Source organism: Ammodytes marinus (genome assembly GCF_949987685.1).
Source record: "Ammodytes marinus genome assembly, chromosome: 13".
Classification (NCBI taxonomy): domain Eukaryota; kingdom Metazoa; phylum Chordata; class Actinopteri; order Uranoscopiformes; family Ammodytidae; genus Ammodytes; species Ammodytes marinus.
The window spans coordinates 16,849,562-16,866,745 of NC_137217.1; the positions used below are offsets into that span (position 1 = coordinate 16,849,562).

Below are 17,184 nucleotides of genomic sequence, written 5' to 3' on the forward strand. Positions count from 1 at the left end.
CTGACCAGTGACCACTATAAGCGGGTGGGTAACCAATTGGAGGCAGGCTGTCCTGCCCACCCAATAATACAATTAGAAGCAATGCATGGTAATGGTATATTCTTTAGTATTAATTAATTGTCTGAATTTTATTTGACATTTTCTTAGACAGCGAATGAACAGGTCCGTCTGATAGTGGGTCTGGACTTCCACCTAAAAAAAAACAAAAACATTTTTTTTTTTTTATTGGGTGGGCACAGCCCACATTTGGGTGGGCACGGCCCACCCTGGCCCCTGGCTACCGCCGGCCCTGGTTGGCAGGCCATCAACACACACCTCAGAAGAGAAGGCTCGCCTCCCGCTTCGAATGCACAGTGCACATCAAAGCATAACGTTAATGCGCGTTCAGAAAGAGGAAGTCACGGCACTCATGTCTGTCTGCGTTTCAAAATAAGAATTTGAAAATAAAAGTCCCGCAAAATAAATGTTATTTTGGGGATTAATTTCTCCGCCTGAGAAATTTGAGGTGTGGCGTGTGAGAGTGTGAACGGGTTGATTTGCGTGTGTCTCACGGTCAAAGAGTGAGACTTGGCAGAGCTGTCCATTACACACCCTTGAATGTAATGACAATGTTTTTTTTTTTGTTTTTTTTTTTTTGGGGGGGGTCTAATTGATTTATCAGAACAATAGTGGCAATGTTATAAAGCAATGGGTGAAATTAGCATTGTTTTCATGCTAATGTTGCGCAATAAACAATGAACCAAATTCAGATGGATTAAAAAATGTATCAAGCCGAGCAAACACTGCACAAGTGTCATATGACAGCTCTGTAATGGGTGGTCCCGCGAGACATTTTGGCTCACTGGATCCTGGCACTGAGCCATCATGGCCTGTAAACAACAACAGCGTCAAGTTGAAGTAAACTGGATCTGAGCGTCGGCCCGTCGTCTGGCGCTTGTATCATTGCAACAAGACAGTAAAGTGTTTTTTCCACAATGCGTCGAAGGTGTGTCTGGTAAGTAATTCCAACCTTCGAACGACCATGAGCTATTTGGTCAACAACTGCGTCTTCAGATTATCACCCAGAGCCGTGCATTAGGCTAACGCTAGCTCTATTAGCAAAGTTAGCAGGAACGGCAGCTAAAAAGCTAACCTTAGCTAGCCAGAAAAAATAGTGCTAATGGTGCGGATGTATCGAAGTGGTTTCAATTCCCGTCGAGTTTTCAAGCTCTACGTTTCTTAGTGAATAAAGGGTCATGCTTGTATCGCAGTTCTACAAAACGTAACATAGTGCGATATCACCCAGACGTATGCCAACCAAAGCGATATCAGCTGCAGCCAGCGTCTGTCGAGCTATTACGGATTTACGGCTAGCTAGGTAGCTAGTTAGCTGTAAAACAAGATTATTTGTTACGGTCAGTAATACAATGCACTAACCATACTAATACTTGACTTAATTCCTAAAACTATACTAGTGGACGCGGGTACTTGTGTTTGTTGTAAGCGTTTTACAGTATCCACGTCAATGCAAACATTACTGCGTATATCGTTAGCAACATTTAGCAAACGTGTAACTTCACGTTATTACGATGCCAAGAGGAGCCAGCTAACGTTAACAAACCCTGACAAATCTCGTCAATGCACTTAATGGTTAATTCGGTCTGGACAAAGATTGTCACGCCAAAACGTTGCCAAATCTTAATGATTGTGATTATTTTTCATTTGAGCAATACGATTAGGGCTGATCATGTTAAACAATTTGGATTGTGGACGTTTAGCTAATGATATTCGTCATTCAAATCGCTCTCTATGTGTGAAACTTTGTGAAACTAATATGTACCTTGTTTAATTAAGTGTTTTAGTTAAATAGATAGCCGTTCGAAACTGTCTTGCAAACAGGGCCTCAACAAACAAACGATTACTTTCTCAGTTAAAAGTCAGTGGGGAAAAAAAATACACCGCACATCCTAGTGTGTGTGGTTTTTTTTTTTATTACAACCGAAGGCCCAATACCTAAAGAGATCCCATTTTCAAATATATAAATCTGCAAATGATCAGAGCAAGAGTGTGATTGAAACAAACCTGAGAGTGATTGAAACCAAGTGATTAGCAACTTTGCTTGGAAAAAAATTACCCAAATGATTGATTTATCATAAAAACGGGAGCGTGTCTATGTACCCACAGCCCGATGGTCCCACATTTAAGTAATCTAAATATGTAATAGAGAATATTATGTCTGTTCGTGGGTGTGTGTGTCACTTCTATTCTAACCTCTCCCTGTCCCCTTCCTTTAACCCTAACCAGTGGGACCATAGGGATGACCCCATAAAAACAATCAAGTTATTGTGTTAAGCTCTGTTTTCAATCGCTGTCAGCTAATGACAGATGTTGTGTTTCGAGCAGGTTCAGGTCCAAGAACTTTGCAGCGCTAATAATGTTTTTGTTGTGCTCTCAGATTGTAATCCTTCAGACTGGACCTCATCCTCTCCACTGGGTAGCTTTAAAAGCCATGTCCTCACAGCAGACCAACAGCTCAGCCTCCAACAGCCCCACCAACATCCTGGGTTCTCCTTTCTCAGTTATCAGCTCTTCACTGAACTCCCCAGTGGTCTCCCCCTCTCTGGGTTTCGGACCCATCAGCAACAGTCAGGTAACTGACAACTATATGAGTCTGAATGGATGGAGCAGTGCCTTTTTATTTTAGTATTTTAAGAGATGTGTCAGTCTGCCATAGTTATAGGTGCCCGGTATGTTAACAAGAGGCAGAGGCTAGTCTACACATGTTGGTTTTGGGTACACTGCAATGCAATTCATTTAAAATATGTGTTGTAAAGGAAATCTATTTGGATAATGCTAGTTGCACTTAACATTTCATATATTTAACCTTACACATTGCAAATCTTTGAATTATAACTAATTTGTTTGCACTGTGTATCCAGATCTCTTCTTCCGCACCCATATCAGGGATGCACTCAATCAGCAGCTCAGAAGATATCAAGCCTCCGTTTGGCCTGAGGCCCATGCCAGCTCACAGCCCAGGAATAATGTTGTCTCAGAAACGCATGTGTGTCATCTGTGGAGACCGCTCCTCCGGTGAGTGAGTGAGTGAGTGCGCTAAGACAAGAAGTCTTGAGGCAGTGAAAACTCAGCTGTAGTCTGTTTTTATTTCATGGCAATTTTAGTGTAGATAATCCTTCATGTTCTTTGCCTGTGTGTCCTCATTCATTTTACCAAATGGGTCCCAGGCCCTGTTTGTAATTTAAAATGATAAAGTGTGTTTGAGTATATATTTGATCTGACCATCAGCCTCTAACTTTCCCTTTTTTCTTTTGTGTGTGTAATTTGCAGGAAAGCACTATGGAGTGTACAGCTGTGAGGGTTGCAAAGGCTTCTTCAAACGAACTGTACGTAAAGACCTGAGCTATACCTGCAGGGATAACAAAGAGTGCCTGGTGGACAAACGCCAGCGCAATCGCTGCCAGTACTGCCGCTACCAGAAGTGCCTGGCCATGGGAATGAAAAGAGAAGGTATGCTAGGCACAAGTACTACAGGTTTCATTTCATTTTGAGAGCCTGTTTGGCTATTAAAGGCTTAGGAACACCTTGCGAGTTGTCGTACATACATGGGTGACATTCATTGGGAGTTTTCTGCAACATAGAGTGAAATATATATTTTTAGAATTAATTAAACATTGGCAGTCAATTGGATACCTTAACACATTTAATTATCACAAAGGAAGAAGCCCAATTAAATTGATTAAGCAATATTGGATTAGTAGAGTATTTCTGGCCTAGGCGAGGGTGGATGCTAAATTAGATAAGCTAAAGGGTAGAGACGGGTGTATTGGGGCCGGTTTATATAACTAACCCCTCTCCATCTCTTCTCTTCATTTTCTCCTATTCTGCCCTTTCTCCATCTTTCAATAGTGATCAAACATGTAAAGTGGATTAAAGAAGATGGAAAAGATGAGGGATGGATGAGTATGTCATTGAAATCTTAAATATATTGTATTTTAATTTTACGTAGAGATTTAGCTTGTGTTAGACATGCAAAATTGTTGGATGGGGGAGGGGGGGATGATGTGTGAAAACATACCCAGTAATGATGGAGAGCCAGGATGGCTGTGGTTTATTGCCTTGTGACGCTGGACTGCTTTAGAAAATACAGTCAGATGCCCTTAGTTGTTTGTTTAATGTGTGTAACTGTATTTAAAATGTGCTGGGGTGGATCGGTTGAAGTGGCAAAGAATAGCAATGGATTACATTCCAGTTAAGACCTTCATCATAGGCCTTAAGTGTCCTAAATTAATAAATATAGTACATTTGATATGTGGCGCTGTTGCCTCTTCAGTAGTGTTTGATCTGCCATTGAGATGGGTAGATTACATGTTACAAACAGTCATTTTAAAGAGATTCTGAATCTGACAGTTCGGTCCCCCCCCCTGTTTGATCAAGGGGAAGTCAGTCTATGTTCTGATATTTTTTGGGATTAGACAACGGCTTCTGTTTTTCCACCTCACTGAGATCACATCATAGCCTCACTTTTCCATTAAGTTTTAACAAAACTTCACAAGCTAGTGTCTAGGCTCCCCTGGTGTCCTGTGCTGGGACACAACAGCACCACGCAGGAGTCAGTCATGCTCCCATTTCAGCAGGGGTGGGAAAATGTATAGATTTTTTTTTAGATGCATTGTGATTCTGCCTTTAACGATTTTCTATTAGGCCCCGAAACATAGCATGTAAGCTAACTCAAAGGCATGTTCATAACAATCTCACGCATGTAACTTCAACCTGCCAGTTACTATACGTCTGGTCTGTTGATAATGCAAACGCATTCATCTAACTTTTTTGTAATGGATTATGATTTTGCGTATATACTATAAATTAAGAAAAGTATGCAAATCAAAAATGTACTTGGATAAAGATGCATCGAAAACATTTCATAATCCATTCTTAACACCATAGTCCAAAAGCAAATCTTGAGGAATGTATTGTAGAGATTGCCAGCCCAACATTTCAGTTGTAATTGACTGGGATCCACTGAATGCATTGCTTTTGAAATACATTTTTGCTGTACTGACCATGTACAATGTATTTCTGTCGAGGCAGTATGGACAGGACTTTGTCAATGCAGCAAAACATTTGCGAAGAGACAGAGCATTTTGAATAATACCTCTTTAACTCTTAAATAAATCTGTTTATATTTTCCTTTTCCCTCCACAGTCTTTGCATTCTGTAGTATTTACCTACAGCTCATTCCTTGTCTGTCTCCCTCCCACCACTGTCTTCTTGTGTTTTGTCTGACACAGCGGTCCAGGAGGAGCGCCAGAGGAACCGAGAGCGTGAAGAGGGGCTGGAGTTCAGTGTTGGAGTGAATGAGGAAATGCCCGTGGAGAAGATTCTAGAGGCAGAGACGGCTGTGGAGCAGAAGACTGAGCTTCACTCTGATGGTGGTTCTGCCGGCAACTCTGTGAGTTATTATACAGTGGCAAACAATAGATTTAAAAAAAAAAAAAAACAGCAGCAAGGAGGATCCCCATGCAGAGTTTTTCCTGGCTCAGAATGGGCCTTTGGGGGGTCAGTACGGACCGACTTTTTTGGGGTCGCGACTAGGACTGGCCGGAATTATTTGAATAATATATATATATATATAATATAATATGGACACAAAATAATTATGGGATGAATTGAAAAGCTCCTGTAAGGGTTACGATGGCACAGAGGACAGCTGATTTGGAACGGAACAACAGCTGTTCGCTTCCACGGGGAAAAGTAAGGAACTCCGACTTTATTACCGTTAGAAAGTTATTAAAACATCAACACCTACCGAGCTTGCTTGGGATTATTAATGTTGGTTTGATGGTGTGTTCTTTAGAACGAGTATTCGAATACTCGCTCGGAAAATCCAACGAATATTCGAAGCCTGTAAAATGGTATTCGGGCCAGCCCTAGGCCAGACTGTGTAACAGTAAAGGCAAAACGTTTGTGTATTTTAATGAGTAGCTATTTAATAATGTAATTGTTTCTAGTTGATCAACACCATGGAAATTGCAAGAAGGTAGGGCTGCTCGATTATGAAAAATTATAATCATGATTGATTTGATTGACATTGTGTAATCACGATTATTAAAGACAGTTAAATTAATCATTGATTTAAGAACATCATGCATTTAACTTTTAACAAGGTTGTTTCTATTAACACCATGACTTTGGACTTTAAACATAGGCCTAATTGAACTGAAAACAAGGAAAATAGAAATAGGCTAAATAAGTGAAACATATTTTTAATAATTGAATAAAATAAATGTCAAAATAAAAAATAACTGGTTGCCAATAGTGTTGATAGGGCATGTATTTTGCTAGCAGGAATGTGAGTGCATCATATATTTATATCTCAAGGAGCTGGCTGGATAGGCAGTTGCATTGTACAGTGTTGACTGTTGTGGTGGCGGAACAGGAGTCAAAGAGCTTTTAACTCCCGTGTTTTTAATTCATTTATTGCTTGGTCATAGACCACTAAGATTTGACTTAAAGCTGCCCTTACCTTTGTTGCATTTTTACACTTTTTTTGGATTAGGTTAAAATGGTATTAATAAGGTAATGACACTCTAAAATGCAAGACAGACCCACCAGGAGTAAAAACAAACAATGATTTCAATCTCATAATATGTTGTCAGGGCTGTACAGTGCGACAGTTTTGATCGCATTTGCTACTGAAATTGATCACGTGCGATGATGAATACGAATCCTTTCGCACTCGTGCGACAGGTTGATAATGAGGAGAGGCTGTCTTTAAAACACAGAGGTCAGATGCACAACACTGCTTAAGAGGGCTCTACATTAACACTGCGGGTAAATGAGTCTAAGGCAAGTAAGTTATTGAGTCCACCCTTCAATTTGGCTGGTGAAAGATGTGTGCTCGGGATCTGTGTTCATGCAGCGATTCTAGGTATAAAAACTTCACGGCTTCAACGGCAATTACCGGAAGGAGACGGCACATTACCGCAGTTAAGTTAGCGCGTGTACAAACAGAACATTTCCTGTGCGCCTTCACATTAAAAGCCTGTTACTAGACAAACGTGAGTTGACTTTTATTTTTAAGCCAGTAAGAACAGGAAGTTAGCGCTTTTTTCTAACTTGAAAGGCAACTCCTTCAGCTGCAGAGAGCAGTCAACAGTATCCTAGTCTATTCAAACAAAGTTTTAAATAAGCCACTGAAAAGCTACTCCCAACACATTCACAACAACCTATTTAATTTATCCTAAATTGTACCAATATGTATACTTATTTATTTAATAGGCTATGTTTAATGTTTTAAAGTTTGGTTTTAATTAACAGAAGGACATTATAATAATAATTCTGAATCAGCAAAAAATTGCAATTGGCAGGTTAGATTCTTTTTTCTAAATTGCAATCAGTGCACCCCTATTCATTTTTCTACAATTATTACTGCATCATATTAATTGTGAATCTCAAATGAGACCAGGATGACATGCTCAAAGGTAATTAGAGCAAAATGCAAGGGTTAAGGTTATGCAAGTTTTCAATAGCCTACTTTGTGTGCTACCAAATTTATTTTTGTGCTACTGAATATTTTTGCTTGCTAGCACCGGTGCTACCACCTAAAAAAATAATCGTACAGCCCTGGTTGTGAAAACTTCAACCAATGATATTCGGACCGAACGATTTGATTGGCCGATAGACCTGTCTGTTTGCCGTCTGCTTCTGTATTGCGCATTCTCAACTAGAGGGTTTGTTTTGATTCCACGGCAGACAGTAGCGAGTAGCGACCATTGTAGAAAAGGCCCCAACTTTCATAAGTTACAGTGTTGTTATTTCTTACAGTGTGTTAAGATGCGTTTTGTTCAGTGTGGATAGCTGTCAGTTAGGGCTGTAACGTCAGTCGGCCAGAGAGCCTGTTTAGTAAGTTTCCGTTCTCTTCTCCCTCGGTCAGATGTGTGAGCATGCAAGTTGCCGCAGTAATTGATCATTCCACATGGAAACGTGTTTATCTGAGTTTAAATGTGAATCACCCGTGTGCGAGTATGTACATGCAGTCCCGATCGCTGTTATAATATAATTTGCATGTTATTAATGGCTGCGATTCGAGGGTCGCAACAGCTGTTCTAACGATCTCCTCACGAGCGGAGTTTAAGCCTTTGTTCTTTTCCCGCGATCTATATGCGGCTGTGCCTGTGAAAGAAGGAAAATAAAGAGCGGATAAAACCCTACTCCTCCTTCAACAAAAAAGTTTCTTCAACAAAAAAAATAAAACACCGGGGATGGGAATGAGGGGGTGGGGCATTGGAGGGAGGCGGGATGGTGCTGTAATTCTCAATTGCAGGATCGGTAAGAGTCCCTTTTTAAAGAGAGTAAACTAATTGGTCGAGATGTTTTGAGGTGCTGACATGGTCGCATATGCCTTTTCTCTCTCTCTCTCTCTCTCTGGCGGTCGCGTATGTTACATGACTTGCGTGTCTGCGTGTGACATATCTTGCACATTATTTTAGTCTGTTGTGAGTCTGAAGTGTTTTCAGACAACACAATTAGTTTTTACCTTTCCTCTCGACCAAAGGCTGACTTACTGCCATCCTCCGAAGTTTTTCAAAACACCCGGCAATGCGCAACATCTCCCTCCTTTTCTCTGGACCAGCCGAAATAAAAGCTAAACTATCAGGTGAGGGAGGGGCCGAGCGGAGCGCACAGCAGAAGGGTTCGCTGCATTTAAAAGCGTGCGTAAAAATGATAGTTTAATTACGATTATTTTGTTTTCAGGATTGAGGGAAGCCGTAATAGTAATCGAAAATTAAATTCAGGTTATTGTCCAGCCCCTCAAGAAGGGTGACTTAAATTGGGCTGAATTTGGGGAGGTTTTAAATTGCTATATTTATTCTCAAATTGTATAATTTTGGCGCTGGTGATTTTCCTTTGGCGCAAGGTAAATCCTCTTTGGGGGGCGCCGAAAATTTCTCTATGCAGGAAAAACCCTGCCATGTTTTTAGGATAACCTAATAAAAAACTTTAGGTACACATTTACTGTAATTTTTGGGCTGCTACAATATGTCAAAAATCATAATCACGATTATTTAGATTTTTTTGTAATCGTGATTTATGGAAGCACAGGCGGTTTTGTTTCGGCTCCCCTGTCAACAGATCTGAGGGGCCACACCACAAATATGTTGGTGTCTGGTCTATTTTTTTCTTGCGAGCCGCAAATCGGACAGAAACCACATAAAAAAAACCCATGAAACTGGATAAACCAACACTTATTAATGTTTGAATGTTTTCATTGAAACAGGGAAATAGCAGGGGCTCTCCTCCCCTCCAACTCACTCTGAGAAATGGTAAGGTAAAATACCAGCTGCGGACATACAAAAACACATTGTTTATCAATGAGGTTGTTACTAACGCATGGTAAAGACCAGCACTTTTGGAGCCCACTGGCTTCTGAGAAATTCGCTCCCGGTGTGGACAACCAAATTATTTTCGGAGCACTGCGCACAATGCACTGCACTTCGGGCCGCTTCTGTGTCCAGTATTGCCCTATTTGATTTCATGATCTAGCTGAAAGTCATTGTTTCAGGTATGTATAACTAGAGTAAATGTGATTTAATATACTTGGTTTCAGCCCCATGATGCAGTCACCAACATCTGTCAGACAGCAGACAAGCAGCTGTTTGCCTTGGTGGAGTGGGCAAAGAGAATCCCTCATTTCTCTGAACTGCCCCTCGATGACCAGGTCATCCTTCTGCGTGCAGGTACAATCTGCAGTCGTGAATGATGCCTCTGCATCTTCAAAATCAACACATACACATATAGCAAAAAAAAAACGGAACCATATTATGTCTCCAAGTTCAACAAAGGCAAATGATGCATGTTAGTGTTGCAACGCCAAAGATGTTTTTTTAATTTGTGTTTTTAGTGTAAAGCCTATCTAACATCAGGCTGTTTAATTTCAGATGCACATTTGAATAAGTAGAGTTAAAATTAACCACAGAGTTTCAAAAGTTATGTATAGTAACTGTAAATGAAACAAAAATGTATGCAGCTGTAGTGGGATGGGTAAGGAACAGTGTGAGCTTTAGTACTGAGTTAACAGCAGCCTATTCATTTAACAGGGTGGAATGAGCTCCTCATAGCCTCGTTCTCCCATCGCTCCATCGCTTTGAAAGATGGAGTCCTCCTGGCCTCTGAGCTGCAGCGCGACAGTGCACACAGTGCAGGAGTGGGAGCCATTTTTGACAGGTACATTGTTTGCAAATAGAAATTGTAACTAGTCATAACGCATTTAACGGATGTTAACATACTTGTTGGGTCTGAACAAAAACTGTTTTGTTTCTGTTACACAGGGAGAGTGTGCAGAGTGCAGAGGTCGGTGCCATATTTGACAGGTAATTTTAAAACTTGAGTCGATAAAATTTATAATTTTAACATTATGCTCTTTGTATAGTACACCCCAAACTTTTTTTTCAAAAGCTCTGCATAATGTTTCATTATTCAGGGTCCTTACTGAGCTTGTCAATAAAATGCGAGATATGCAAATGGACAAAACGGAGTTGGGCTGCCTCCGAGCAATCGTCCTCTTTAACCCAGGTGACAGCACAATGTTCATATCTAAATAAGAATGATCGGTCAATTTTCTTTAACAGAGTAGGATGTCATTTTTAAGTGTCTTTTCGCTGATGAAAATATTTCCTATATTTGCAGATGCTAAAGGGCTCTCCAACACCAGCGAGGTGGAGCTCCTTAGAGAAAAGGTCTATGCATCATTGGAATCCTACTGCAAACAGAGATACCCAGAGCAGCAGGGAAGGTAAAGCTTGTCATGCTCATGTTTTTATGCATGCATTATAGTCAAAAATGAATGCATTGTTTTGTTTGTCTGGCTTCATGATATCATCTTTGCTCCTCGCAGGTTTGCTAAGCTCCTCCTTCGTCTGCCAGCACTGCGATCCATTGGTTTGAAGTGCTTGGAGCATCTCTTCTTCTTCAAGCTGATCGGTGACACGCCTATTGACACTTTCCTCATGGAAATGCTTGAAGCTCCCCATCAGTTGTCTTAGATAGGAAATGCGTACTGTGGCTAGGTTTAGAAAGCTGAAGCTGGAGTGGGACTGGAGTGGCACTTTAAATTATTTTGAAGAATTGTCAATTTGTCTCACTGCTGTCTGGGTTACACTATTTTAGTGTGGCACAGATTTGCTCTTAAGACCAAACCTAAGGCTTGGCATGATCTTCAAGCTGGTGCTGTATGTTGAAATAACCTCATGAGTAACTATGGTTAAAAAAAGTTATTTTTAAAAATGTAAACATTTACATATTTCCCTTACAGGAATTATAATTTGGGTAAACATTTTGTATAAGCTTTTTAGACAACTCAAACATCATGCTTCAGTTGTTTGTCCAACTGAACTGATACCTGAAACCTGTTTTTTAATAGAAAGGCAACCTGAATCATGAGTATGCATAAAGGACACAGTCTTCTCTTTCATAACCCCTAATGCAAGCCTGATCTAAAATATACATTGTTATTGAACCAAACGGCCAACAGGAACTGTGTTGAACAGCTCAGAGTTTACTTATATCCATTGCAGAAGATTACATCTTAACAGTGACCCTGAGATAAAGGATAAGTCGGGTCGTCTGACTTGTCTGTGTTGAATGAGGATCAGCTTTATGTGTCTGGTAATATACCATTAGTGTTGTTTACTTCTTTGCCATTTTATAAACCTAATCACTTTGTGGTTAACGATTAAACTGCACTGCACACTTGCTATGTACTATTTCTAAAACAAACTTTCAATACGCCTCTCCTGTAAACATACTCAGGCGTTTATCTTTTGGTGCTATTTCAGAAAAATTATTTGACATTATTGGTGCACCAAACCTAAGAAAAATATGCAAAAGTTAAAAGCCCTTTGTTAATCTTTGTTAGAAAAATGTAGCAATATAAAATGTAAACCGCTTAAGAGCTTTCTGCCTGTCAGTCATTCAGGGGTTTTACAAAGTAAATCGTGTGTGGTGGAAAGGGAATACTCCATTTTGTAATTTATCTATACAATTCTAAGGTACTGTGCAAAAGTAATTGTTCAGGGAAAATGTACATTAAAAATTTGAATAATGATCAGGAGATACAAATTCTATAATTCTTAAAATGTGCCCTTGTTTTTAGCTAGTATGAAGCAGAACATGTCTTGGGTTGCACTGGATTTGCTGAGACTGTTTCAGCTGATTTTTATTTTTTGTGATGCTCACTTGTATTTTCCTACCTTTTCCTCCCTTTATAGGTAGCTGTCTTGTTCATTGTATTGTCTCTGCAATGTAATAAAAGCAAACTACAATAATCACATATAGATCCATAACACCTGTGGACATATAGGAATTTTAAAACGAGACCAAATGAGGTCTGTATGATGTTAACACCACATGAGCTGTAATTGGCGAGCTTGTCATCGACCTCCATAATGCTATTGGAACATAAAGTGACTTGAAGCATGGGTTGTGTGGACTGAAAATAAAAAGAGGCTTAAGTTTTTTTTTTTTCCTTTTTCTTCCCCAAGAGTGTTGGATGTGACACTTACTTTTCCCCTGGAAAAACCTCATGTTCTAGGACGAAACAACACAAATGAAAGGTGATTAAAAAAATGTGTCAAATAATGTTTTAATGAGCCTTTTTATTGTAGTTACATAGATTTTGCTGTGGACATAGACAAAGTAGAAGCCTTGGTTGTATAGCACTTGTTTCCCAAGTTCCACAGTGATGGTATGGCACAGGCGTGTGTGGTGAGCTAATGTTAAATTAAAAGAAGAGTGCAATGAAATCAAAAGGCTTCTAAAGGGATTCCACAGGTCTAGCTGGTGAATGAATTCACGGCGTGGTCCACCACATTAGCTCACTTTATAGTCTGTTAAGTGAAAAGGTTGAACAACACGCACTCAAACCCCACAGCACTGATCCAAAGTGAACATCCCTTTGTAATCGAGCAGAAGTGACACCTTTTTTAAACCATGCATGGCTTGGTTTGTTTAAATTATATTTAGAATAATACTGCCTTTAGTCTATAATACACTATTCTACACATGGAGCAAAAACGAAACAAGAACATGAAGACATTGACGTGACATGTACATAATTTTACAGCATTCCATAACTTTACACATCGATTTTGTCATGTTATTGACAAAAATCAGTACACATCGGGGAAACATAACTACGAAGTTGCATGCTACACATATAGTCTAAGGTGCTGAATAGGTTTCAGTAAATTCTAAAGAAAACAAAAAACATGTACTGCTGGTGTGGTTTTACCGTGGCGCTATATTCTTGTTTCTCTCAATGGCTATGTTTCCATCGTCACAGTGAACATTTGTGATTTACCTTCCCATGATATAATCTGAAATTACGGGTGTTACAAATTTAGCCAAGGCCTAACCAAATTAAAGTTAAAGCACATTGAGGATCATTAATCGTTCTAAAACAGACCTATACAATCAAAAAAAAAGTAAAAACTGGAATCCTTCGTGATCACTTCAATACATGTTTTAAAATAGATAAATGATGGAGATTGTATGTGCATCCACATTATTAACCCCTGATGATGACATTCATAGTTAGAGTGAAGGACTATTCCGTATGTCCAAGACAAACCAAGATCTCCAATGGCGCCAGCTGATCTACACGTTAATTTGGTTTATGTTTAAAACTTCTATTTGACCTAGATCTCGACTAATATGTGGACGATGCATGTCCATATTCTACAATAAGGCAACAGGATACATCTAATGTGCATAACCGATCCCCAAGTTGTAATAAATACCTTCAAGCTATTTTCATAACATAACTATTTGATCAGAGACGTGACAAGGAATAAACGAAAACCTTTGTCAGAACAAGTTCAAAAACACTGGTTTAAAATAAATCACAGCACGTGAATGATGTACATCACAATATCATCCTCTCACCCGCTCAAAGGCTGCACATCTGTAGTAACATTTTCTTGATTACATGTCCCTGAAAACGTCTTAATAAATAACTGTCTCTGAAAGGCACTCTGAAATGTGCAGCTCATACGTTTCTAGAAAATGAAAACAATATAACTCTATGAAGATTGCTCACCTGTTACACAAACGCTTTCCAACTGTGAGAATAGGTCACATAACGCAACATGTCTACATTTTATTTAAGCTGAAAACGGTTTGCATTAGTCTGAAACTAGTGGTATCACAGGTCCCACACACACAGTAACTGAACTACTGACTGGGATCTTTCTCTGATGAATTCCTTCTCATCCAGTTGGACATCTGACAAAGCTATAGATGCACATCTGCCTTGAGTCGGTCCACTTCTAATGGACATTAAAAACTGTGCTACTGTTGATTTGCTGGTTTAATTGCTGAGTTTGTTTTCAGATGTCAGATGTGGTTCATCAGTGTCAAGGATTTCACATTCCATCGATACCCAACTTTTACATCCAGTGCAATTGTTCCTTATTTGAGCACCTTCTTGAGCAAAATGAAAAGAAACACAAAACTACCACAGTAGTATATAACACAATAACCTTCTGCAATGAAACCATCTATTCAATAGATGAACATTTCTTTCAATTCAATTTGTCACCTAAGCTACAGGGCTTATACACTGAACCCAGTGGAGCAGTGGAGAGTTTAGTGTCTGTGGTACCCCACTTTGGATTCAGTCAAGGCCACGGAGGCTGAAGCGCGCACACCGCCAACTCTTTTTGATGCCCTCCCCCTTTAAATGCACACTTTTTGTGTGGGTGTTTGTACGCTACGATCGACGATTGTGGTTAAGCCTTGTGAGTGCAGCACATCAATGTTCATCCAGCAATAGCAAAGCTTAGTGATTTGAACGCAGTGCTCTTTGTTTCTGCTCTCTCCGCCCGTCAGTTCAAGAATAAAATCTCACTCTCTTTGGGAAGCACTCGTGTTGAGCTAATGTCGCATGAAGATGAGGTCAACTCATCGAAGCTGGGAGGGTGAAGGGGGGGGGGTTAAGTGCCAAGGCCCGAGCAGAGTGGGTTGCCAGGTGGGTGTTGGCATTGGAGAGGCAGTGAAAGGGCTTCCGGACGTTCTTTAGTGGCCAGGCTCACACCTGCATCTCTGAGCCACTGGACAAGCCGAGAGCGTTTGCTTCCTCTGTTGTCAGCCCACTCTTTAGTGTCCTCCTCACTGTGCAGACAAGAAGAGATGCAAATGGAAAGTGGAGAGAGAGAGAGAGAGAGAGAGAGAGAGAGGGACAAACTGTGATGTGGAAGTTTATTATTTCCCTGTTTTGCACATGCAGTTGACAGGAATTATTTTTGCGTGATAATCAATGATGTTACTCGTCCAATAGTTCAACGTGACTCACATGATTTTCGGTTGGCCCGTGACCGCCTCCTCTCCCGAGGTTGCGCCCGTTGGCTGGGCCCCTGAGTGGCTGACCTAACAATCCTCTCCATGATCTCGTCAGCTGTGTCGTCTGTGCAGTTGACCGGGTCATCACTGGCAGAGCACCACGGGGGAACGCGGCCTAAAACAATAAGGTCACACACAATGCATAAGAAAACCAGACACAGTTCATGTTTTCCAAATTCGCACACTCTTTCTTGTCTTTTTTACTTTACTACATACTGCAGCTGCTCTTAAAACTTATGTAGTTTGCATGCAGTATGCATACAATTGGGATATACTATTTCCTCATAACATTGCACCCCAAACTTGACCCTCTTGCTTATATATCCATTGCACTGCTGGTTGTTGGCTCAGTAGATGTGATTGTACATAAATGAAAAATCAAGGGGATCAGCAAAGTCAATATGATTCATCATCTGGGACCCTTGCTTATATGTTTCAAGGTTCCAGATAGGGGTAACTTCAGTAAAAAATTAAAACGCCTTGTTGAGCCTTTATGTCCACAGTGAAATGCAAAGCTAGGTGTTGTGGAGGGGTGATGGAAGGGGGGCCCCTACTTTTATATTGATATCATGAGCCCCAACTAGGGGCTGTAACAGTGTAAGATGTTTATGAGACAGACCTCTGGTGCTGCTGGCTCTTGTGCGTGTACGGAGTCCTGGCACCGTTGACGTGACACTCTCTCCGCCCTGCAGGCTGCTCTTTAACACGGCCTTCATGTTCTCATGTTCAGCTGCATCTTCAGCGTACTGGATCCCCTGAGGCTGGCTGTCCTGTGTGTCTGACGGTGTACCGCCAAACTTACCACTCTGGAGGGGAGAGGACACACAGTTACAGTATCTGATGTGTTATAATTAAGACAGGTAAAAAAAAACCTAGCTCCATGCTATCAATCTTTTACAAGCAACACAGCACTCTTCAGCCTAAAATAAGATCAACTTGTCATTTCAAATACATACAAATACACACATGTACAGAATATATACAAATAAACACATGTACAGTGCTGTTTACTCAGTGACACAAACAAAAACATACAGCTAGTAGTCATACACTCCTGAGTAGCATTGACGACTCCAAATGAGATTCTCTCAACACTCCAGTGGACATCATGCAAACACCTTTTCCTCTCTGCTTGTCATCACCGTCAAGCTTCCTCATTCATGAGAGGTAACACACACACACACACACACACACACACACACACACACACACACACGGAATCTTTCAGTCTTACTGATGACATGTCCTTTGTTAATCCTCACAAGAGCACACTAGTTATTGTTCAATGTTACGTCAATAAATTCAGTTTGAGTGTAAGTCACAAAAAAAAGTCCACATGCACTTTGTTTGCACACAAAGGTAGCCCCATCCCCTACCTCACAATCATCGTCATCCTCACTCTACAGAGACAAAGGAAAAGGAAGAAAATAAATGCCAAAAGGTGTGTTGTAAAATACACCGTTGGTATCATAAAGAGCATCTTTCACCTACAAATAAGACAAGTGACAGCTTTCCAGATAACAGTAATTGCTAGACATGATACACTGATGAGTTGTCTGATTCATCATAAAGAAGAGAGTTAGATGAGAATATCGATCCCACTGAAAAAGGGGACACAGGTAGCCAAGCTCTTGTGGTGGAAATAGAAGTTGCAAAGTAGACAGTCTTGAAGGTTAGGGGTCACTGGTAAGAGACGAAAACACCCATAGATGGACTTGTGGTCGACTTGTTGTGATGAAAGGAGTTGTCTATTCTAGGATATTAATAACACGTGATGCACCCCACACA

The 17,184-nt window shown here is 40.4% G+C and overlaps 2 protein-coding genes across 3 annotated transcripts in view; one reads left to right on the forward strand and one right to left on the reverse strand.

The window, feature by feature from the left end:
• Positions 1 to 855: 855 nt before the first annotated feature.
• LOC307259824 (retinoic acid receptor RXR-beta-A-like) lies at positions 856 to 12,514 on the forward strand. 2 transcript variants are annotated; one of them, XM_080039841.1, is made up of 12 exons: positions 856 to 994; positions 2,435 to 2,629; positions 2,919 to 3,072; positions 3,328 to 3,507; positions 3,907 to 3,960; positions 5,289 to 5,449; positions 9,608 to 9,737; positions 10,098 to 10,224; positions 10,329 to 10,370; positions 10,481 to 10,572; positions 10,687 to 10,792; positions 10,895 to 12,514. In XM_080039841.1, the coding sequence occupies exons 2-12, from the start codon at positions 2,489 to 2,491 to the stop codon at positions 11,040 to 11,042; spliced, it is 1,335 nt and encodes a 444-aa protein (XP_079895967.1). In that variant the 5' UTR covers positions 856 to 994; positions 2,435 to 2,488; the 3' UTR covers positions 11,043 to 12,514. The 2 variants fall into 2 exon arrangements, with proteins under 2 accessions (XP_079895967.1, XP_079895968.1); XM_080039842.1 differs by lacking the exon at positions 3,907 to 3,960.
• A 140-nt stretch (positions 12,515 to 12,654) lies between these two features.
• Positions 12,655 to 17,184, reverse strand: part of fhod3b (formin homology 2 domain containing 3b) — a 90,705-nt gene continuing 86,175 nt past the window's right edge. The window contains exons 23-25 of the mRNA XM_080039843.1: positions 16,016 to 16,202; positions 15,350 to 15,511; positions 12,655 to 15,168 (exon numbers count right to left, since the gene is read on the reverse strand). Coding sequence (XP_079895969.1) covers positions 15,086 to 15,168; positions 15,350 to 15,511; positions 16,016 to 16,202 — 432 coding nt within the window. The 3' untranslated portion in view covers positions 12,655 to 15,085. The remainder of the gene's footprint in view (positions 15,169 to 15,349; positions 15,512 to 16,015; positions 16,203 to 17,184) is intronic.

What these genes read in the sequence shown, in the direction of transcription:
- LOC307259824 (XM_080039841.1), top strand. Translation starts at nt 2,489, where the DNA reads ATGTCCTCACAGCAGACCAACAGCTCAGCCTCCAACAGCCCCACCAAC. An exon ending in CATGGGAATGAAAAGAGAAG is followed by an intron (nt 3,508 to 3,906) that starts GTATGCTAGGCA and finishes ATCTTTCAATAG; the next exon opens with TGATCAAACATGTAAAGTGG. An exon ending in GTGGGAGCCATTTTTGACAG is followed by an intron (nt 10,225 to 10,328) that starts GTACATTGTTTG and finishes TCTGTTACACAG; the next exon opens with GGAGAGTGTGCAGAGTGCAG.